The 24,016-nt window shown below is 44.6% G+C and overlaps 1 protein-coding gene across 5 annotated transcripts in view; it reads right to left on the bottom strand.

Annotated features, from left to right (window-relative positions):
- The window catches only part of rgs7b (regulator of G protein signaling 7b), a 458,499-nt gene that overhangs the window by 93,060 nt on the left and 341,423 nt on the right, over nucleotides 1-24,016 (bottom strand). For all 5 annotated transcript variants that reach the window (XM_078557261.1, XM_078557263.1, XM_078557262.1 and 2 more), the window contains one exon: nucleotides 2,955-3,061. In XM_078557261.1, coding sequence (XP_078413387.1) covers nucleotides 2,955-3,061 — 107 coding nt within the window. The remainder of the gene's footprint in view (nucleotides 1-2,954; nucleotides 3,062-24,016) is intronic.

Below are 24,016 nucleotides of genomic sequence, written 5' to 3'. Positions count from 1 at the left end.
CAAGTTTTTTGCCCACTCACTTAACCTATATATGTACTTTTGCAGACTACTTGGCCAGAATTTTGCCCTCCCCACCACCCACCTAGGCGGGCTTCCCTGTGGCGGGGCCGGTGAGCCACTGAAATCTCCGTTCACCTCAGCAGGACCAGAAGATCACACCAGCGTGAGGGGCTGGAAAATTCCAGCCTCCATGTCCTCTTCATAACTTACTTTCCCATCTATCTTTGCATCATCATCAAATTTAGCAACCACACATTCGGTTCCTTCATCCAAGTCATTGACATAGATTGTAAATAGCTGAGGCCCCAGCACTGATCTCTGTGCACTCCACTCGGTACATCTTGCCAACCTGAAAATGACCCATTTATGCCTACTCTGTTTCCTGTTAGCTAACCAATCCTCTATCCATGCTAATATGTTATCCCCTACACCATGAGCTCTTATTTTGTATAGTAACCTTTGAGATGGCACCTTGTCAAATGCATTCTGGAAATCTAAGTACAGCACATCCAAGGGTTGGGAGTGTAAAATTGGGTAGGATGGCATGGGCTGCCATGCTCACTGCCTACCCGCCTCTGCTGGTATTTTAAGTGGTCAATTAGTGGCCACTTAAGGGTCTCTTTCTGCTATCCCTAGCAGCGAGGGAGCAGGGTATCTACTGTTTGGGCTTCCTGTTCCCCACAGATGCCCCCCCCCACAGTGGCAAGGGCTCCCACACTTGAAAAATCCCCCCAGCCTCCCCATTGGCCCCCCCACAACCCCCTTGCCTGGGCCAACCCACTTACCTTTACTATGGCTCAAACGCTGGTCCTGGTCCCACCGCTCCCTGTGGCACCGCTGGGGCTGAAGAGTTGCCTGCTCTTTAATTGGCTGGCAGCTCTTGGAGGCGGAAAATCCTGACTCAGGGGAAGGCGGAAGCCACGGCTTCAGGCAACTAATTGCCTGAGCCATGCAGAATTCAGTCACGGCTTCCAGGGCTTGTGGAGACGGGCTTGCCCCGGCCTTTCCAGGCGGTGGGTGGGGTCACCACCTCTGCATTAAATCCCAGACATACATACGCAAACTACACCACAGTTAATTGCAACTCTGGGTTTAAATGGAAAGAAGAATTCCAGATGGAGCTGAAGAGTGAAAGCATGCACTGCCATAGTCATGGAATTGTATACAGAGTGTTAATGAGTTGTGCACTGGTGACTGAACATTTAGTCATGTGATCAATTAAGTGGCTTGTTTTTAGTTTCTCAGTGGGTTATGAACAAGATAGATCACAAGCGGCAACATTTTAAGATGTTGTAATTTTTGATTTATAATTTACAGTACAGGAGACGAGTATTTGGCCCATTTATCTATGCCTGTTTCTTGAAACGTTCAAATTTTCCTTTTAAAAACATTATTGGCTTTGTCAGAGAGAGGCGCAATGGCCCAATTAAGAGGTATTTGAAAGAACAAATTCAGATGTGGCTTGCCAATGGGTATTAAGTCTTAATTTGAATGTTACAAGGGCTCCAAGAATATGAGGAGAAAGTACATAAATTAGACACATTGCCTGGAATATAGGGAAGGAGTGATTTAATCGAGGTTTTTATGATTTTGAAAGAAATTGATAGGGTAAATAGAGGGCCAATTCTGTTGTTGGTCAGGGAGAAAAGCACGAGGGGGTATATCCTTAAAATTAAAGCCAGATATTCAGAAAGAAATTAGGAAGCACTTCTTCATTCAAAGGGTGGTAGAAGTGTGAATCTATACCCACAAAAACACAGTAGATGCTAGCTTAATTAATCATTTTAAATCTAAGATCGACAGCCAAGGGTATTGAGGAATATGGAGCCAAAGTGAGTGGATGGAGTTATAAATAAAGATAATTGAAAATCTATTTGAATGGGGAACAGACTCGAGGGCCTGAATGGCCTAGCCCTGTTCCTATATTCTTAAAATTGTCAGCTTGGCTTAGTAGTATTGCTTTCATCTCTGAGGAAAAAGGATGCTAGCTGAAACCTAACAATGAGCTTCAGCACTTCATCTAGCCTCGCTTCATCATATTGTGACAGGAGGAGTTTTTCATATCAGTCATGAAACAAAAACTCGGTCTGCCTTTGCAGGTGGACCTGAAAGATCCCAATGCACTACTTGAAGAAGGACAAGACGGTTCTCCTATTATCAGACCTGTAACGTTAACTCTTGTTACTCTCTTCGCAGATGCTGCCAGATCTTGCTGAGTATTTCCAACATTTTCTGGTTATATTGCAGATTTCCAGCAAAGGCAATATTCTGCTTTTGTGTGTGAGACAGTTCTCCTGGTGTCCTGGCTGACATTTATCCCTCAATCGATACCACTAAAAACAAATTAACTGGCCAATTAATCATGTTTGCTGTTCGAGATACTTTGCTGCGCACAAATTGTCTGCTGTTTTACCCTACATAACAACAGCAACGACTTTCAAAGTTCTTCATTGGTTGTGAAGCACTTTGGTGCAACCTGAGAGTGGAAAAGATTCTTTATAAATGCAATACCTCCTTTCTGCTGGTGTTATTGATTATGCCAGAATAAACACATTTAAATAGAAATGGGCAGTGTGTGCACATAAATTTCCATGCACAACTCATTCACATAACTTCAGGGCAAATTTAGACTGATCTATGAGCCATTATAATGTTGGGAGAAGAAACTGGGTTTGGTGACAATTAAATGAACATGCCACAACAGTCTGACAAAAATTTTTAATCTTTGGAAGACCATCAACAAAAACTCAATTCGCTATGAGACTTTGCCAAAGCTGAAAGGGAAAAGGACTAAGAAGATTCGGCAAAAATAAAAGGGAAGGAAACCTGAGGTTTAGGCATGATTCTGCAAACAATGGAACAGCAAGTTTAACAGACATAAGTTAATACCCAAACAAAAACAAAATAAAAATGATTCACTTTTACTTTCAACAATTAGTTTGCATTTAGCCTACCTGAAATCTGTAAAAAGTCCCATCATCCTTCAACGTCAGTACATGGTCTGAGATCGGAAAGAAATATCCATGAGCTGCCATCAGTGTTCCAAGATGCAGTGCTTCTACTGTTCGAAGGAAATAGAGAACAACATCAGAAGTGTTTAATTTCTTTAGCAGGCTTAAATGCTGTGTTACATTGTCATTGACCTGCCTAACATATTAAACATTTATGAAAGCAACAGAACCAAATCCTGTTTGACAAAAGTCCATTATATATTTTGTATAATCATAATGAAGCTCAAATGCAGCATAATGAGTTAAGTGAAAAAAGTAAACAGGTGAAACTCAAATACCTCTGGTAAGCAATAGGAGTAAGAATTCTTAAAGCCTGCTTTAAGCAAGAGTGGATGGGTTGTGGTTGGTGGGGGGGGTGGTGGCGTTGGAAGGTGTGAAGAATAGCAATTGCTTTGGATATCAGTAGCAGAGACTACCAGCGCTTGTCTTGGAGCAGCCCGTGTGAGGTTGATAACTCATATTCTGTTTAAAGCATGCTACTCTTGGAGTTCCAGAATGCCTGTATTGTTTTTATCGACAAGGAGGGTAAAATGAATGAGACCATATATTATAGTGAATCTGGTGATGTCACTGACATCTAAAAGGGCACTTCGAATTAACATGGCGCACACTGCGATTCCTTTGGAGGCCCATAAAATATTTCAGGAAACAACAGGCTATATTTTGTTCTTCTGAGGAATATTTAGGGCAGTTCGTGGCTTTGCATGATGCTGTGAAACAACATGTGGTATTTAATGCAGGCGACAGGAGTCTTGTCCCCCGGCTGGTGAGCCAGGGAAAGCCTTGCATTGTCTCCTTTGGAGAAGGTCCACTCCCAGAAGGAAAAAAACAGTAAAAACTGGGAAATAAGAATATTGGTCCGAACTGTTTTTTTCCTTCTGGGCTGGTAAGTGGCCAGTGGTGGGCCTTCCCCGGGATCAAGGGGGACTATCCACAAGCCTTCCTGTCCCAGACTTAATCAGGGCAAGAGGCCGGGAGGCAGCAGGATCCCCATCCGGCATCCTTCCGTCTTATTAAATGTACTCCCCTCTCCTCCAAACTCGCCTCAGGGGTGGGCATTAAATTCTGCCCAATTTGTGGAGCAGGGGAAACTAGTTAAGGAGTTGCAAGTAAAGAAAAACATCGTCAAATTCTGTATTTTATCTGGGACGTGTATTCCAGTTTCAAGGTCTGTGTTAAGGGTACCTGCATGATATCCTTGAAAGAATGAAGCAAGGTTGTTTACTGTTAGCCATTCTAATCCATATTTTCAATAATGTGTTAGATAGTATTGTGCGGGTTGTATCAATATCACTGAAATGCTACTGAATAACTAGCAAATAGGAAGTCAAATCAAATCCGACTGATGTATTGACAAATATTAGGAAACAGAATTTGGTTCTAAGAGCAGTTATTTTCAGCTTTCCTGGTGTTAATGCAGCACGCTTTTCCACCAATGATTTTCCATTGTTCTATGGATGTGATGATAAGTTCAGTGTCCCTGTGCACCTCACAGAGATTCAAGCTTGGGAGTAGGGTCACAACACAAATAGTAAAAAGCAACATTGACACGCTTATTTTCCATAGTGTAAGTGACTCTGAGACGAACTGAAATCAAGCACTTTTCCGGCTAATACCATTCAAAATTCTACCTCTTAATGTTTTCAATACATCAGTCATATTCGTCATTCTATCTGCTGGTCATTCAGCAGCATTTCAGTGTTACTGATACAAAGAAAATCTTCACCTGTCAGGGTGTGTGGGTTTTTATACAGGCGGCAGGTTAATAGGCCTGAAACTGCCAGTGTGTCGGGAAGCTGGCAAGAACCTGTCAATTCCCACCTAAGCCTGAATGTGTTCAGGAATGTGTGGAAAACCCCTGTGGGACAGGCAGGTCTGACATTCAGATATGTTAAATGATCATTTTAACCTAGAATTCTGACTTTAGTTCTGTGTGCAGGGTCTCCCAGAGCTCACCCAGAGAAAGCAAGGTGAAGAGGACTGCAGGAATTGGCAGGGTTAAAAAGTTGGCAGGTAAGAAAGGTTATAAATACAGGGATGCGTCACCTGCTTCCTTGCCTAAGTGAAAGGCATTTGCTCACAGGACTTGTTCTTATATCCCTTCACTGCTTTGGAGGCAATTTCCAACGTTTTGGAGGACATTTCTGCTGCCTTGAAGTTTTTTGCCTTTAATCTGCACTTCCCAGCTGTCAGACTTCACAGCTGCATGGCAGCCACTTACACAGCTCTACCTTGGAGGTCAGAGGAGGAACATGAGGAGCAGTAGGAGCCTTCTCCTCAAACACCTGCTGCTCAGCAGGCCAGAAGGATGAGCACAGAGCTTTGGCTCATAGAGGGTGATAACCTCAATGCAGGGTATACAGGCAGATGAGTAGTTTGTTGGGCTCCAACTTTCCTAACAAGTAGTCTCTGACAGTTGCAGCCTCCTGGAAGAGGACTTCCTTCCATGTGGACCCGGTGGACAGGCATTGCCAATGGCAGTCAAGTTCACCGCCGCCCTTAACACTTGCCTTCAGATCCTTCCAAGGATATTCGTCAAACCTCACAAGTGCATCTCACAGATGACGAATGCCATGTTTGCCAGGGGCCAGAACTTACATGCACTATCCTACTGATGAGGCTGGTCAGAATGAGGGAGCACTTGGATTTGCCGCTCCGGCTCGATTTCCATAAGCCCAGCAATAGATTGCACACATGTGGGAATAAAGGCATCCTCAGATCACCTAGAAGTATTCACCAGCTGACAGGGGTAGTCCGTCAATAGTTAGCTGGTCTGCACCCACCAAGAGATCATTATGCATGTCTGTGTAAGGTACCCATGGGGCTGCCATGGTGTATTCATTCTACACTAGTCAAGTCTCCCAGATATAGTCACACCTCAAAACATAGTCATTGGATGGCTTCTCAGAGTCAAGGTCTACCCTTTAGAGTCCTGGCCGATGACACCTGTGAGGTGCCAAGCACTGATGCTCAAGAAAGGTACAACTGAAGTCACATGAACACGAGAATTGTAACTGAGCAAGCAATCAGGATACTGACAATGTGATTCAGGTGGCTGGACAGAGCTGCTGTGCTCTTCAGTGTGGACCTGGCAAGGGTCTCCAGAATGGTGGGGATTGGGTATACCTTATACAACATTGCATCTGCGGCGAGAACTGGAGCTCCAGGAGGAGGATGATGATGAGCGCTCTGCATCTTCAGAGGAGGAACAACAGGAGGAGCAACAGGAGGAAGAGCCTGATGTGGCAAGGACATCAAGGGGTGGCTGGGATGGACTGATTCAGACATGCTTTAGTTCACCTGAGGCAGTCATCTGGCATATGGATTCTGAACACAGTGTGTCCCCCACCACCAGACCCAGCATAAAGCAACAATTCAATCCCCTTACAGGCTGACCTCTGAACTGCCTGCTCAGCTCGTGATTCGGCGGGCCTTCCCAAAAGGAGGTAAGGCGAGTCTCTTGACACCTCTCCAGCCAGCACGCGAGACCCCAGTCGCCTCCATGAGATTCTGCCTCTGAGTGTGCAGGCCACTGGTTAGGACCAGCTTGCAGCTGGTGGCCTGCTTTATCTGATGCTCCATGCAGGTGACCACACTTTCCATGGAGGTAGGCATCAGTGCCAAGGCCTGAGGCATCATGGAACTCATGCTAGACATAGATTCCTTCAATTTCCCTACAACTGTGCACAGTGCCGCTGCAAAAGCCCCACATAATTTCTGCCACTGCTCCAGAATCATTCTCTTCATTAATGGCTAATCTGACTCAGTATCCATGCCTAGCTGAGCACAGCTTGCAGGGTCCTACACCCTCTGACAGTGACTCTCCACTGCTGTACTTGTCTCCAATGCCTGCTCCTGCTTTCTTGTGATGTGTGCTCCACCATGTGGCTCCCTGTCTTGGTGGCCCCAACAAGGTGTGTGTATCTGAGCTGGTGGAGGATGCAAATAGGTCTTGCGATGGTATATCCTCAGAGTGAGTGGCCTCCTCTTTGTCCTCTTCTGGCACCAGTTCCTGAAGGCTGCGTGCATGACCTATGAGAGATATGAAATAGAACTGACAAAGTGAGATCATCAAGTCTTTATGAGTGTGAGTTGTATGCCTCGTGGCTGTTTGTCATTTAATTCCGTCACCAAGGGCAGAATTTTCTGCCTGTTGGGCAGGCGAAGCAGGAGTGGGCGCGGACCCGATCGATGCTCCCGATCGGGGCCGTGCCGCCATTTTACGTGGGCGGTCCAATTAAGGCCCACCCAGCCTGACGCGCACCTGGAACTGCTGTGCCCTCCCAGTGCGGGCGAAGTGGGGGTTCCCTGAGTCGGGAGTGCGTTCTTTCGTGTATGTGTGTAAAAGAGCGCAGAAAAAAATAAAGTGGTGAGAAAATTCTTATGACATGTCCCCTCATGTGAAACTGTCACATCAGCTGGGACATGTGCATTAATTTCAATAAAAATTGTCAAAATTTAAAATCATTCATGAAACCTCATCCCGCCCGTGGATGAGGTTCCATGAAAAATGCGAAGGCCGCCTGGGTTCTTCGCCTGCCCGCCAACCTTAAGATTGGACAGGCAGCTCTGTTAATTATTTTAATTGAGAGTTAAATGGCCTTAATAGGCCTTTGATAGTTCGGTGGGCGCACAGCTGATTTGGGTGCGCGCTCGCTGAACTGAGAGTCTCAATGGCGCACCGTGATGTCGGGACACATGCTGAACATCACCACGTGTCATTTTATGCCTCGGCAAGCGGGCCCCGCCCCCGCCCGCTGAGCCGAAGATTCAGTCCCAAGTGTCTGCGAGATCCCCATTTCTCCATATCCAATGACCAGGATAGCTGAAACCCAACATATCACCCATCGTCTCCTCCTCTGCAGCTGTCAAGATGGACACAACTGGAGGGTCACCTCTGGCTCTCTCCCTCTCCTCTGTGTTCTATGCTGTTTTCTCCTTCAAGGAGAGAAAGAAGGTACCCATGAGTGTCAGCTGTGGAATGTTTTGAGAGAATGGAGGGATTACTTTTGCGGAGATCACTGTGAGGGATGGGTGATGCCTACCTGTTTTCTGAGGTTGCCTTCTTTCCCCCCATCCACAGGAAACAAAATCACCCTGCAGGCTCCCAGAATCGCCCTGCCGGCTCCTGAATCAGCCTGTGAACTCCCTGCCTAGCAGAACCACTGATGTACCTACATCATATGGACAGCTGCACGCTAGGGTCCATGCTCAACAAGGGACCCGTCTGTCACCGGAAGATCCTGATGGTGCCATCAACTTTCTCCCAACTGGCCCATTGATGGTGCCAATTGGCTACCCACCAATCGCAAATTTGCTCCTGATCCCACCTCCAAACCTGCCTCTCAGGGACTGGGAAAATTCAGCCCATTATCAACTTGTGAAGCACAAATAGTCTAAAACTAGGAAGTATCAGGATTACTGTAGATGGGGCCAGTTTAATGGCCCTGGAAACCTAATATGCAGCAAAAAGGAGGATGATGCAGATTTGGTCTCATCTTGGGGGTGTCACCACTCATTGCAATTGCTAGTTTTCCAATGGCCAGCCGAACCCTCCTATTTAAAGAGCTTTTGATGAAGCAGGTTGTAAGACAGTGGTGCACCATAGTGGAAATTCAGAAAGGCACAAAACCTTCAGCCCATCGAGGCCATGCCTTCTACAGATCTTATACTCTTCATATTGAACTCTGCCCAATCAGGTTAGTTCCCTGAGGGAAAGTTCTGCATTAATACATCCTGATCCTTCAAAAGGTACTTAGACAAGATGTTTAGAATTCATTTTTAAATGTCAATTCTTCAAACTTGACTTGTTTCTTACCAGAAATAAGACCTTCTTCCCCAGCACACAGAAACCATTAGATCCCACGAGTATTTCATCCACTCAGACTACACTGACTCCTTATAACCTGCAATTCTATTCCTGACATTGATCTTTCTTGATAGGGTTAATCAATACAACCTTAACTGCTTTTGCTGAGCTATTCTATGGGGTGGGGTGGCGGGGGAGAGAAATACATTTCTGCGACATGGGCCACGGTTCAATAGTCCTGAGTAGAAACATGTCTGCAGACAAAGGAAAAACTGTCACTTGCATAGGATGAGGTTTGAAGTTACCAGGACCTTGAAGCTCTCTGTGTGGAGAAGAGGTATGTATCTAACTGTAAGTTCTTGGTTTTGGCTGGCAGGTGTCCAAATATAACAGAACAATCTGACAGCATTAGTGGCAGCAGCCAGAGGTGGAAACTATCAAACATGACTGATGACAATTCTGGAGGAAAAGAATGAATAATAAATTGCTCGTTGACAGCTGGTGGCATTGTGTCAGGACGATGAAATGTTCCATGAACACAAACCTATTGAGATTTTCACTGCTGGGCAAACCTTGCTTCGCAGCTGGTTCTGCTCCATGGTAACATGGAGGTGGAAAGATTGCTCGCTGGAACAAACAGAATGAAAAACTAAGGGCAGAAATTGGTTGCAAACACAATCTTGAGATGCTTTACTGCATGTAATCTTTAATAAGACTTAGGATGTTTTCACTTCAAGGTTGCCAAAGACCAAGTTCCCCTTATGAAAATCTATAGCGAAACACAATAGATCGTCTCAATAAAACACGAGTAGCAATTTTCACATAAATCAGGGTTTCTTCTGCAGGTGTTTGTTGTTTATTTTATTCTTTCACAGGATGTGGATGGCAATGGCAAGGCCAGAACTTTTGTTGCCCATCCCTAATTGCCCTTGGGAAGGTGGTATTGGGTTGCCTTCTTGAACCGCTGTAGTCCATGTGGTGTAGGTATACCCACAGTGTTGTTAGGAAGGGAATTCCAAGATTTTTACCAATGACAGTGAAGTAGTGGCCATATAGTTCCAAGTCAGGATGGTGTGTGGCTTGGAGGGGAACTTGAAGGTGGTGGTGTTCCCGCACATCTGCTACCCTTGTCCTTCTAGGTGGTAGAGTTCACGGGTTTGGAAGGTGCTATTGAAGATGATTTCCTGCAGTGTATCTTGTATGTGGTACATACTGCTATCAATGAGCATCAGTGATGGAGGGAGTGAATGTTGAAGGTGGTAGATGAGGTGCCAATCAAGCAGCCTGCTTTGCCCTGGATGGTGTCAAGTTCCTTGAGTGTTGGTTGGAGCTGGACTCATCCAGGCAAGTGGAGAGCATTCCATCACGCTCCTGACTTGTGCCTTGCACATGATGGGCAGGCTTTGGAAGGTCAGGAGGTGAATTAATCTCTGTAGAATTCCTAGCCTCTGACCTGCTTTTGTAGCCGCAGTATTTGTAGGCTGGTCTAATTCAATTTCTGGTCAATGGTAACCCCCAGGATGTTGATAGCAGTGGATTCAGTGATGGTAATGTCATTGAATGTCAAGGGGAGATAGTTGGATTCAGTCTTGTTGATGATGGTCATTGTCTGGCACTTGTGTGGAGCGAATTTTACTTATCACTTATCAGCCGAAGCCTGAACGTTGTCCATGTCTTGCTACCTGAATGGACTGCTTCAGTATCTGATGAGTCGCGAATGCTTCTGAACACTGTGCAATCATCAGTGAACATCCTCACTTCTGACCTTATAGTGGAAGGAAGGCCATTGATGGTTGGATCGAGGACACTCCCCTGAAGAATGTTCCGGGCTGAGATGATTTGCCTCCAACAACCACAGCCAACTTCCTTTGTGCTGGGTGTGACTCAAACCAGTGGATACTTTTCCCCCTGATTCCCATTGGCTCCAGTTTTGTTAGGGCTTCTTGGTGCCACACTCAGTCAAATGCCATCTTAATGCCAAATGCAGTCACTCTCACCTCATGAGTTCAGCTCTTTTGCCCATGTTTGGACGAAGGCTGTAATGAGTTCAGGAGCCAAGTAGCCCTGGCAGAAACTAAACTGAGCATCACTGAGCAGGTTATTGCTGTGCAAGTGCCTCTTGATAGCACTGTCGACGACATCTTCCATCACTTTGCTGATAATCAAGAATGATAATGGGGCAGTAATTGACCAGATTGGTTTTGTTCTGCTTTTCGTGGTCAACACCTACCTGGGTAATTTTCCACATTGTTGGGCAGATGCCAGTATTGTCGCTGTACTGGAAAATCTTGACAAGAGTGCGGCTAGTGCTGGAGCACAACTCTTCAGTGATACACACCTCTAGATTATACACTCTGCCTGTTATACACCTGCCTGTTCTACACCCCAGCATTATACGCCTACCATCAAACAGTTCACCTGATTACATTTGCATTGATTCCATACATTGTAAATTAAGCACACATGAGAAAGAAAGCAGTGCATAAAATTACAATGAGATTTTGCTAAATAAATAACCTGTGTCTTCAGGGTGCATTTATTTGGCAGGCAATAACCTTCTCCAACAAGAAAGGCTCTAACCATCTCCCCTGATATTTGGCGGCATTGCCATCACTGAATCCCGCACCATTAACATCCTGGGGATTACCTTAGACCAGAAATTGAACTGAACCAGCCATATAAATACTATGACTACAAGAGTAGGTAAGAGGCTAGGAATTCTGCAGCGAGTAACTCACCTTCTCACTTCCTAAAACCTGTCCACCATCTACAAGGCACAAGTCAGGAGTGTGTTGGAATACTATCCACGTGCCTGGATGAGTGTGGCTCCAACAACCACCAGAAGCTTGGTATCATCCAGGACAAAGCAGCCCACTTAATTGGCACCCCATCCTCCTGCTTAAACATTCAATTCCTCCACCACTGACACAGTGGCGGCAGTGTGTACCATCTATAAGATGCACTGCAGAAACTTACCAAAGCTCCTTTGGCAACGCCTTCCCAACCCACGCCTCTACTGTGTAAAAGGACGAGGGCAGCAGCTCATGGGAACACCAGCACTTGCAGGTCTCCTTCCAAGCCACAAACCATCCTGACTTGGAACTATATCGCTATTCCCTCATTGTCATTGAGTTAGAATCCTGGAACTCCCTTCCTAACAGATGGACTGCAGTGTTTCAAGAAGGTGGCTCACCACTACCTTCTCAAGAGCAAATAGGGATGACAACAAATGCTTGCCTTGCAGTGATGCTCACATCTCATAAAAGGGTAATGGAAATAAATCAGATGTGTTGTGTAATCAGAAGGTGTACAATGGGTGTGGTGTATAATGGTGATGTGAAACTGGCGGGTGTATGACAGCAGGTGTACAACAGGCAGGGAGTGTATAATGGGCAGGGTGTACAAAATGTGAGGTGTGTAATATGTTGGGTATAATATGTGCGAGTATAAAGAATGGGTGAAAAGAAGCAGCGTGTATAACAGGCATGTGTATAATGGGCAGATGTATACTAGCTAGGGGGTATATCATGCCGGTGTATAATGCCAGCTTCATAATGGTGGGTGTAAAACAAGCGGGTGTGTAACGAGCAGGTGAAAATGAGCATGTGATAATGGGCGGGTGTATAATGGACAGGTGTATAACAGGAGGTTGTATAATACGAGGGTGTATAACTGGTGGGTCTATAATGGGCATTTATAAAAAAAGAAGGGTATGTATCAGGAGGGTGCATAACAGGAGGGTGTATAATTGGCGGGGTTATATCAGACAGGGTGTATTATGCGTGGGATGTATAACAGGAGGGGTGTGCTAACAGGCAAGGTGTATAACAGGCATGTGTATAATGGGCAGATACTACGTGGAGAATATAACATGTGGGTGTATAATGCTGACTACATAATAACGGGTATAACACAAGCAAGTGTATAATGATCGGGTGAAAAGGGGCATGTGATAACAAGTGGGTGTATAACAGACTGGTGTATAATGGTGAGTGGCCAAGTGTGTAAAATATGGGTGTATAATGGGAGAGTGAATAATGGCCAGAATGTATAACAGTGGGTACATAACATGTGGATATAAAATGGGTAGGTGCGTGACTGGTGGAGCGCATAGGCCTGATCCATTACCAATGTTTCTCACCTCTGCGCAAGATGAATTTCCTCCTTTCTGTTTGCCTGAAATGGAGTGTAAATTCAGTCCCTTCTAGAAACACAAGCTACTTACTGAAATCCAGGCAGTTTCGATACAGGTTAGCAAGCAAGAAGGTTCAGAGAGTTCCCAGTCTGTTTTGAGTGACTGTTTGATTTTAGCCAGCTGAAACCATGCAAAATCAGCACAGATCAATGGCAAACTTGCACTTTTAAACTAGTTTATTCCAGTCAAGACCAGCCAACTCACTGGGCTAACAGGGCTTTCTGGAGTCAGATAAGAAGCCCAACCTTCAGTGATAGGTCTACCCCTCCAGTTCTTACCAAGGAACGAGAATGACTGATCAGTCATGAAAAGTGCTCTATAGTGCTGCAGAATTCTCTGTCTCAGGTACATGATCAGATTACTAAATCTGCTACAGAGGATGGTTTTAGTTCCAATCTTTCACTACCAGGCTTGACAGTTTGGAGCCATTTTAATCCCAAAGAGATATTGTTTTCCTCTCTCCTTCACTTGTCAGACCCGCTATGGATGTGTCATAGACTGATGTAAAAATATCCTTCACCTGACAGTTGTTAGCATCTTCTATAAAATGACTTCAGATAGATCATTGGCATCAATCTACATCTAAAAAATGTTTGTAATTCAGTATTATTTGGCAACAAATCAGTGAGATTGAGTACCTCAGTGGGTTAGCATATATCTTGGGACTTGTGTCTGAATTATGCTGAGATTTATGGAACAAAAGCATGCTCTTCTTGAAGCCTATAAAGAACTTAGGTGAAATTATTTTCACCAGTTTAAATTCAGCTTTAATTGAGTATGGTAAAACTGTAGCTACTTTGGCACTAATATCTATAAATTCAGCATCCAATTTATCAGGCACCAACTAGCCTGCTAAGCTCCCATTTGGCAGGCAGAAGGCACGTGTACATTTCTGGATGGAATATTGGTGAAGGAAAAACATTTACATGTCAGTTGGATCTAGTTATTTGAAGAAACCTTTTAAAATCTATTTGCGCTCTAAAGCCCTCCTCCTTTTGATCTGATTATCATCATCTTTTACTGCATCAGTCATTTCAGTTTTTTGGGTATGAAGCTCAGCTTCAATTTGGATTCCTTACTCCTTGAGGTTAACACTGAGATTTGACATTGGAAACTGATGGAAGTATTTTTTTCTGACACAACTCTCCTCAATCAATTGTTAAAATCGCTGCGCTGAAAAAGTGCTGCGGAGCAAACTGTAATCAAGGGTCAGAGGAATAGACCGTGTAAACTGACATGAATGGCTGGAAATGTTTCCCAGATGTCAGGGTGGCGGAATGAGGCAATGGACTGAAATGAAGATGAAAGCAACCATCATAATATCAATTCACTGGAACACAGGAAGTCTGTGAGCTTTGGATAGGACAAGGGCAATGAGTGTACAGGACTTGGTCTTGAAAAGGACTTGCACTGGAGAGTTGTACACTAGCTGGAGTTTGTGATGGGTGGAATTTGAAAACTAGAAGAGCACTGTGTGAGAAATCCATAATGGGAAAGATGGAAGGAGACACAGTTAGAAGTTGGAAACTATTTACAACAAGGAGCAATAAAGCTATGGAATTAATTCTATTAGAAAGCAATTAAAGCAAGAATGATGAACTCATTTTAAAAAGAGCAACATGAGTAGCCAGTTAAGTAGACAGTTTTAGGCATGAATGATTGAATACTGTGGCTCTGGACTACCACAAAGTCCTAACCAGTTATGGCGGCAAGAAGCTGAGCCATATGCCGAGGAAAGTCATAGAATTGATCCCAATCTGTACTCTTGAGATTCCAACACTATAATTGGCCTCAGCTGCCCAGGTCAGGCATGGAAAGTCAGTCAGCAGTCCTGAACCTGATCATTGTTAAGGAAAGTCATAACAGAAAGATATGCAGACATCAGATAAGGACAGATGGGGCCCAGAATAAATGATGCAGTCGAATAGCATTCCATGGAAAAGAAAATGAGGTGGAGTATATATTCAGTGGGGTGTACATTCAGTGAGGTATACATTGAGTGGGGTGCACATTCAGTGGGGTGTACAGTTGGTAGGGTGTACAATAGATGGCATGCCTGCTATGGCCCATTTTACACTCCTACTAAAATTGAATTTCACCCCTGCATTGCTCCACCTCACGTACCAGTATCCTCAATTACTTCATTCCTCTATGCAGTTAAGAATCCTCACATTGTGGCTACATGGCCTTTATTGTTCATTTTCACTAACAATGGTATTTTACATCTGTCTGAAATTAATTGTATCTTCGACTTAGCCATGCACTTTGTTAACTATGTGTCCCCTTGCATTCTTCGCATTCATTAAAATCCTTTGCTCTGTACATGCCAACTCATTACTTTTGCACAAGCAATATTCAGAAGGCAATCTATCTTGATGGCACTATGATTTTTTTGAGAAAATTCTTGATTTAGCTCTGGCATAAGAAAAGAACCAATTATTTGATTATCCGCATTCATTACTTTCATTTTTTCTCTATCAGCTCGACTTTAATTCCTGTGTGAGAACATGGAGAGGTATGTATAAAGAACAACTGCCAAGAAATTGCAGCAGGGAGGCTCAGCTAATTTTAAAGGCCCACCTTAACACATCTCTTACTAATTTTCCGACCAAAACAGCTGGGAAGTCGTCGGGAAGCCTGACCTGACTGGAGACACAGCAGGAGAGGAGGATAAAAAAGAGAGAGAGAGCGAGAGCAGAGGAGGGCGCAGACCCGATTGCAGACAGCAGCAGCGGTGGGGACAATGAAAGAGAGAGAGAGAGAGAAAGGGCGGGAGAAGAGTGCCAAACTTATTGGAGACAGTAGCAGCCGGGGACAAAGAAAGAGGGAGGGAGGGAGAGTGGCAGAAGGGCTCAGAGGGTTAAGTAAAATATTTAAATGAATTTCCTTATATTTACATGACATCAGCAGAAAGGAAGTGAGTAGCTGGTAAGTGTTTCATTTTTAATTGTTAAGCTTTATTATCTAATAGATAGAGGAATGGCAGGGCAGCTCTGACCTCTTGAGTGCACATCCTGTGCTATGTGGGATCTCCAGGACACTTCCCATGTCTTTTCTAGGCATATGTACAGGAAGTGACGTCAGCTGCAGCAGCTCCAGTTCCATGTTTCGGACCTTGAGCAGTAGCTTATGTCACTGTGGTGCATCTGTGAGGCTGAGAAGTCCATGGGTAGCAAGTTTATTGACGTGTTTGCACCGCAGCTAAAGACCATGTATGGAGAGATGGAATGGGTGACCACCAGGCAGTCAAGAAGAATGGATGACTGGCTGCAGAGCACCCTGAGAGGAGAGGATGAACAATCAGTGATCATGGTCCACGCTGGTACCAACGACATAGGTAGAAAGGGGAAATGGTCCTGCAATCAGAATTAAGAGAGCTAGGTGGTAAATAAGCAAGCATAACCTAAAAAATAATAATCTCCAGATTACTCCTGGTACTACGCACAAGTGAGTATAGAAATAGGAGAATAAAGTAGATGAATGACTGGACAAAATTAATAGTCACTTGGGCAAACATGGGTTAATTAAGGAAAGCTAGCATGGCATTGTTAAAGGCTAATCATGTTTAACTAACTTGCTTCAGTTTTCTGATGAGGTAACTGAGAGAGTTGACGAGGGTAATGCTGGAAAGATGGTGTAGGAGAGAGGGCTTTTGATTCCTGGGACATTGGGACCAGTTCTGAGGGAGATGGGACCTATACAGATCAGTGGGGCTGCATCTAAACAGAGCTAGGACCAATTTCCTTGCAGGGCTATTTGCTAGTGCTATTGGGGAGTGTTTAAACTAATTTGGGAGAGGTGTGGGAACCAGGAGGTTATACTCGAAAGGAATACCAAGGTGCATAGAATACTGGGAGACATTGATTGCACCAGAGTAGGAAATAGTAAGGTATTAGGTGGGTTCAGCATTAGGTGGAAAGTAATAAAGTCTAAATTAGGGTTACTGTACATGTTTATGAATACACAGTGTAGTAAATAAGATTGGTGAGTTGCAGGTGCGGATAGTCATGTAAAAATATGATGTGGCATTTGCAGAGATCTGGCTCAAAAAAGGGCAGGTCTGGGTCTTAAATATTCTTGGATACAAGACGTTCAGGAAAAATAGGAAAGGAAGGAAGGGGGAAGAGGTGGCAGTATTGATTAAAGGGAACATTGCAGTGCTGGGGAGAGAGGATGTCCCAGGGGAGTCAAGGGCAGAATCTATTTGGCTAGAGATAATGAACAAAATAGGTGTAATTACATTGCTCGGTGTAGTCTATAGCCAACCAAATAGTGGGAAAGATGTACAGGAATAAAATTGCAAGGAATTACAGAGAGGTGCAGAAAGTATAAAGCAGTTATAATAGGGGACTTTAATTATCCAAATGGAGAATTTTCTGCAGCAGTATGCTTTCTGGAAAGGAGAAAGGAGGCATTGCTAGGTCTGATTCTTCAGAACGAGGAGGGCCAAGTGGATTAAGTGTCAGTTGGGGAACACTTAGAGGACAGTGATCATTGTATCAGAAGGTTTAGGTTGGCTCTAGAAAAGGACAAGGAACAATCCAGAGTAAGAATAATTAACTGGGGGAAGCCAACTTCAACAGGGTAAGAATGGATTTGGGCTGAATAAATTGGAATCAAAGATGAGCAGACAAAACTGTAATTGAACAATGGGCTGCCTTTAAAGAAGAGATGGTTCAAGTATAGTCCAGGTATATTCCCATGAATGGAAAGATAGGGCAAACAAATCTAGAGCTCCCTGGATGACAGAAGTGTTAGAGATTGAGAAGAAAAAGATAAATTGTACTTATCAGAAGTCAGGTAGATAATACAACCGCAAACCAGGCTGACTATAGAATGTTCAGAAGGGAATCGAAAAAGCAAATAAGAGAAGCAAAGACAGGATATAAAAAAATACTGACAGCCAACATTAAAGGGAATCTAAAAGTCTTCTGCAGGCATATAAGTATTAAAAGGGTGGTAAAAGGAGGAGTGGGGCCGATTAGGGGCCAAAAAGGGAATTTATGCATGGAGGGAGGGGGCATAGCTAAGGTATTAATGAATATTTTGCATCTGTTTTTACCAAGGAAGAAGATGCTGCCAAGTAATGGTGAAAGAAGAGATAGTTCAGACACTTGAAGGGTTTAAAATTGATAAGGAGGAGGTATTGGATAGGCTGTCTGGACTTAAAGTTGATAAGGCACCAGGACCAGATGAAATGCATCCAGGGATGCTAAGGTAAGTGAGACTGGAAATTGTGGAGATTTGGGCCATAATTTTCCATTCTTTTTTAAACTCAGGAGTAGTGCCAGAGGACTGGAGAATTGCAAGTGTTCAAAAAAGGGTGTAAAGATAAGTCCAGCAACTCAGGACAGTCAGTTTAACCTTAGTGGTGGGGAAGCTTCTAGGAATCAACATCTGGGACAAAATTAATAGTCACTTGGGCAAACATGGGTTAATTAAGGTAAGCTAGCATGGCATTGTTAAGGGCTAATCATGTTTAACTAACTTGCTTCAGTTTTCTGATGAGGTAACTGAGAGAGTTGACGAGGGTAATGCTGTTGATGTGGTATACATGGAATTCCAAAAGGCATTTGATGAAGTGCCACACAACAGACTTGTGAGCAAAGTTAGAGCTCATGGAATAAAAGAAACAGAAACAACTTGGATACAAATTTGGCTGAGTAACAGGAAACAGAGAGTAATGGTGAGCGGTTGTTTTACAGACTGGAGGAAGGTTTATACTGGAGTTCGCCAGTGGTTGGTGTTAGGATCCCTGCTCTTCCTGATACATATTAATGACCTAGAATTTGATGTGCAGGACACAATTTCAAAATTTGCAGATGATACAAAACTTGGTAAATATTGTGAACTATGATGAGGATAGTGTAGAACTTCAAAAGGACATATACAGGTTCATGGAATAGGTGGAAAAATGACAGTGAAATTTAATGCAGAGGAATGTGAAGTGATTCATTATGGTAGGAAGAACACAGAGAGGCAATATAAAATGAAGAGTACAATTCTAAAGGGGGTGCAGTAGCAGAGGGACCTGGGTATATATGTGCATAAATCATTGAACAGGCTGAGAGCACAGTGAATAAAACGTGCAGCATCTGGGGCTTTATCAATAGGGGCATAGAGTACCAAATCAAGGAAGTTACATTGAACTGCATAAAATACTGATTCATCCTCAACTGGAGCATTGCATCCACTTCTGAGCAGCACACTCTAAGGAGGATGTGAAGGCATTAGAGTAGGTGAAGAAAAGATACTAGGTAGGAAGTAGATAGAGTGAAAAGGAAGAAACCATTGGTGGAAGGATTGAGAACCAGAGGACACAGGTTTCAGGTAATTGGCAAAAAGAAGCAATGGCGCCAAGGAAATTTTTTTTCACACACTGAGTGATTAGGATCTGGGATGCACTGTCTGAGATTGCGGTGGAGGCAAATTCAATTGAGGCATTCAAGAGTGAATTGGGTTATTATCTGAAAAGAAAGAATGTGCAGGACGTCACAAAATTGCGGAGAGATTGGGCAGATGAAAGCCCAGGCAAGGCCATCCAGGGAATTTTATGGCTCCTCCGCCTGCAAACACACTGGCAGGAGAACATAAAACTCTGCCCATCTGACAGCATCTGCGGAGAGGAATACATTTAACCTTTCGAGTCCGTATGACTCTTCATCAGAACGAAGGAAAAATAGAAATGAGGTGAAATATAAACTGGTAGAGGGGGGTGGGACAGGTAGAGCTGGATAGAGGGCCAGTGATAGGTGGAGGCAAATAAGAGATTGCCAAAGATGTCAGAGACAAAAGGACAAAGGGGTGTTAACGGTGGTGATATTAGCTAAGGAATGTGCTAATGGTGACATTAAGGGTAGAAAGCAGGACGAGCAAGTGACAGGTGGCCCTATTGGGGGTGGGGTGGGGAGAAGGGATTGAAATAGGCTAAAAGGTGGAGATAAAATAATGGATGGAAATAAACTTAAAAATAATAGAAATAGGTGGGAAAAGGAAAATATATTTTAAAAATATATTTTTTTTAAATTATAAATTATTAGGAAAAAGGGGGATCGGAATGGGGATGGAGGAGGGAGTTCATGATCTGAAGTTGTTGAACTCAATGTTAAGTCCAGAAGGCTGTAAAGTGCCTAACCGGAAGATGAGGTGCTGTTCCTCCAGTTTGCATTAAGCTTCACTGGAACATTGCAACAGGCCAAGGACGGACATGTGGGCATGAGAGCAGGGTGGTGTGTTGAAATGGCAAGCGACAGGGAGGTCTGGGTCATGCTTGCAGACAGACCGAAGGTGTTCTGCCAAGCGGTCAGCTAGTCTGCGTTTGGTCTCCCCAATGTAGAGGAGACCGCATTGGGAGCAGCGAATGCAGTAGACTAAATTGAGGGAAGTACAAGTGAAGTGCTGCTTCACTTGAAAGGAGTGTTTGGGCCCTTGGATGGTGAGGAGGGGGGAAGTAAAGGGGCAGGTGTTGCACCTTCTGCAGTTGCATAGGAAGGTGCCGTGGGAGGGGGTTGAGGTGTAGGGGTGATGGAGGAGTGGGCCAAGGTGTCCCGGAGGGAATGGTTCCTATGGAATGCCGATAGGGGGTGGGGGGGTGAAGGGAAGATGTGTTTGGTGGTGGTATCATGCTGGAGTTGGCAGAAATGGCGGAGGCTGATCCTTTGAATGCAGAGGCTGGTGGGGTGATAAATGAGGATAAGGGAACCCTATCATGGTTCTGGGAGGGAGGAGAAGGCGTGAGGGGGGATGCGTGGGAGATGGGCCGGAGACAGTTGAGGGCCCTGTCAACCACTGTGTGGGGAAAACCTCGGTCAAGGAAGAAGGAAGACATGTCAGAGGAACTGTTTTGGAAAGTGGCATCATCAGAACAGATGCGACGGAGGCGAAGGAACTGAGAGAATGGGATGTAGTCCTTACAGGAAGCGGGGTGTGAGGAGCTGTAGTCGAGGTAGCTGTGGGAGTCGGTAGGCTTGTAATGAATATTGGTGGACAGTCTATCACCAGAAATTGAGACAGAGAGGTCAAGGAAGGGAAGGGAAGTGTCAGTGATGGACCATGTGAAAATGATGGAGGGGTGGAAATTGGAAGCAAAATTAATACATTTTTGCAGGTCCAGATGAGAGCATGAAGCAGCACCGAAGCAGTTATCGATGTACCGGAGAAAGAGTTGTGGGAGGGGGCCTGAGTAGGACTGGAACAAGGAATGTTCCACATACCCCATAAAGAGACAGGCATAACTGGGGCCCATGTGGGTACCCATAGCCACACCTTTTATTTGGAAGAAGTGAGACGAGTTTAAGGAGAAATTGTTCAGTGAGAGAACAAGTTCAGCCAGACGGAGGACAGTGGTGGTGAATGGGGATTGTTCGGGCCTCTGTTCGAGGAAGAAGCGGAGAGCCCTCAGACCATCCCGGCTGGGGATGGAGGGATGGAGATGGATAGGGTCCCCCTTATCCTCACTTATCACCCCACCAGCCTCTGCATTCAAAGGATCATCCTCAGCCATTTCTGCCAACTCCAGCATGATGCCACTACCAAACACATCTTCCCTTCACCCCACCCCTGGCGGCAATCCGTAGGGACCGTTCCCTCCCTGGACACCCTGGTCCACTCCTCCATCACCCTCTACACCTCAAGCCCCTCCCATGGCACCTTCCCATGCAACCGCAAAAGGTGCAACACCTGCCCCTTTACTTCCCCCCCCCCCCACCCACTCACCGTCCAAGGACCCAAACACTCCTTTCAAGTGAAGCAGCACTTCACTTGCACTTCTCTCAATTTAGTCTACTGCATTCGCTGCTCCCAATGCAGATCGCATTGGGAGCAGCGAATGCAGTAGACTAAACTCCTCTACATTGGGGAAACTGAATGTAGACTGGGTGACCGCTTTGCAGAACATCTTCGGTCTGTCCGCAAGCATTACCCAGACCTCCCTGTCGCTTGCCATTTCAACACTCCACCCTGCTCTCATGCCCAAATGTCCGTCCTTGGCCTGCTGCAATGTTCCAGTGAAGCTCAACGCAAACTGGAGGATCAGCACCTCATCTTCCGACTGGGCACTTTACAGCCTTCTGGACTTAACATTGAGTTCAACAACTTCAGAATATGAACTCTCTCCTCCATCCTCACCCCCTTTCCGATCCCCTTTTTTCCTAATAATTTATAATTTTTAAAACATTTTAAAAAATATATTTTCCTTTTCCCACCTATTTCTATTATTTTTAAATTTATTTCCGTCCATTGTTTTATCTCCACCTTTTAGCCTATTCCGATCCCTTCCTCCCACCCCATGCCCACTAGCGCCACCTGTCACTTGCTTGTCCTGCTTTCTACCCTTAATGTCACCATTAGCACATTCCTTAGCTAATATCACCACCGTCAACACCCCTTTGTCCTTTTGCCTATGACATCTTTGGCAATCTCTTCTTTGCATCCACCTATCACTGACCCTCTATCCAGCTTTACCTGTCCCACCCCCTCAAACAGCTTATATTTCACCTCATTTCTAATTTTCCTTCATGCTGATGAAGAGTCATGCGGACTCCAAACATTAACTGTATTCCTCTCCGCAGATGCTGTCAGACCTGCTGAGTTTTTCCAGCTTTTTTTGTTTTTGTTTCAGATTTCCAGCATCCGCAGTATTTTACTTTTATAAAACTCTGCCCTATGATTCCGGAAGTGGTTGGCCTTCTGTGCGGCAGGAGGGCCACTGCCAGGAACTCAAGGAACACTCTCCAGAACTAGATAAATGGTTCAGGAGGGGAATCCCAGTTGGGGACAGGGGAAGGCGCTGGGTGGGGGGGGGCTCCATTTACTTTGGGTTCAGAGAAACATTAAACTTTGTGGGGTGGAGAGGAAGCCGCACTACTTCCCCTATTACCCACCTCCATCATCCCCCAGCACATCAGGCCAAAATAGCAGATTGGGCCTCTAATACATAATTGGAGCCTGATCTGCATATTTAACTCCCCTGTCAGTGCGCGCCTTAGCTGTCTGCAATTGAAATTTGCTGTTGGCCAGGTCAGGCTAGGAAAGGAGTGAATAAGTCTCCTGCTCCATTTTGCGGTTTTTGCCGGGCAGCTGTGGATTAAAATTGACCCCTATGTGTTTTCAACTACCTCAAAGGTACTTAATCTGATCTTCGAAAAATATAGTTTCTTTCCTTTAAATTGATTTATTTTCTAATCCAGTGTTTTCTTATGACTGAACACTGTTCTCAGTTCACCAGGTACTTATCTGTGATCACAGCACAGAAATCAAACAGGACTTTTAAATCATGAAAACAATGGAATGAGGGCAACAGAGAGGCAGATAGACTATTACAATAACTAACAGAAAAAAACGAATAAAGAAACATCTAGGTGGAACAGTGGGTTAGAATACTGTATGTTCAGTTCTGGAATTTTTGTTTGTATCCAGCTGAGACAGACGGAAGTAAAATCTGATCTTCGCTCGCTGTAAGGCCCCTAAATAGAGTGATTTTGGGCAGAACAGTGGTTCCTAGTAAGACTAGGTTCACTGTCTCGGATTGTCTATAATTCAGCACCAATTAACATTAAATTGGAGTCTTGTGCAGGGAAGCAACTCGGATACGGCGAAGGTGGACTGTCACAGCAATTAACAGCTGCTCTTCAGAGGAACCTTGCTCTCATGTCTTATCTAAGTAGTTGGGGTGAATAAGGGTTGTTCAAGATGACCACCCCAGTTCTCCCTCTCAAGTAGCATATAGATAGGCATCCCAGCTTCCTTTAAAATTCAGATCATCATCACTGTTGTGAGGTGTCTCACAAAGAAGTCTGGAGGCTTGTGTGGTTAAACACAAGCCATTTATTGGTAACCCATAACTATATACATATCCAAGGTACTGCCATGCATGGGTGATGTCTCGATGCCAGCTCCTTCCAGACTCGAATGAACGCAGTCTGCTATCATGTAACTCCCTACATCATACCGTAGGTGGTAATGTTCTCCAGTCCCACATTAACCCTTGCTCTGCCAAACACC

The sequence above is a fragment of the Cetorhinus maximus genome, chromosome 14, assembly GCF_964194155.1.
Source record: "Cetorhinus maximus chromosome 14, sCetMax3.hap1.1, whole genome shotgun sequence".
Classification (NCBI taxonomy): Eukaryota; Metazoa; Chordata; class Chondrichthyes; order Lamniformes; family Cetorhinidae; genus Cetorhinus; species Cetorhinus maximus.
This window is presented reverse-complemented; position numbering and strand designations above follow the sequence as displayed.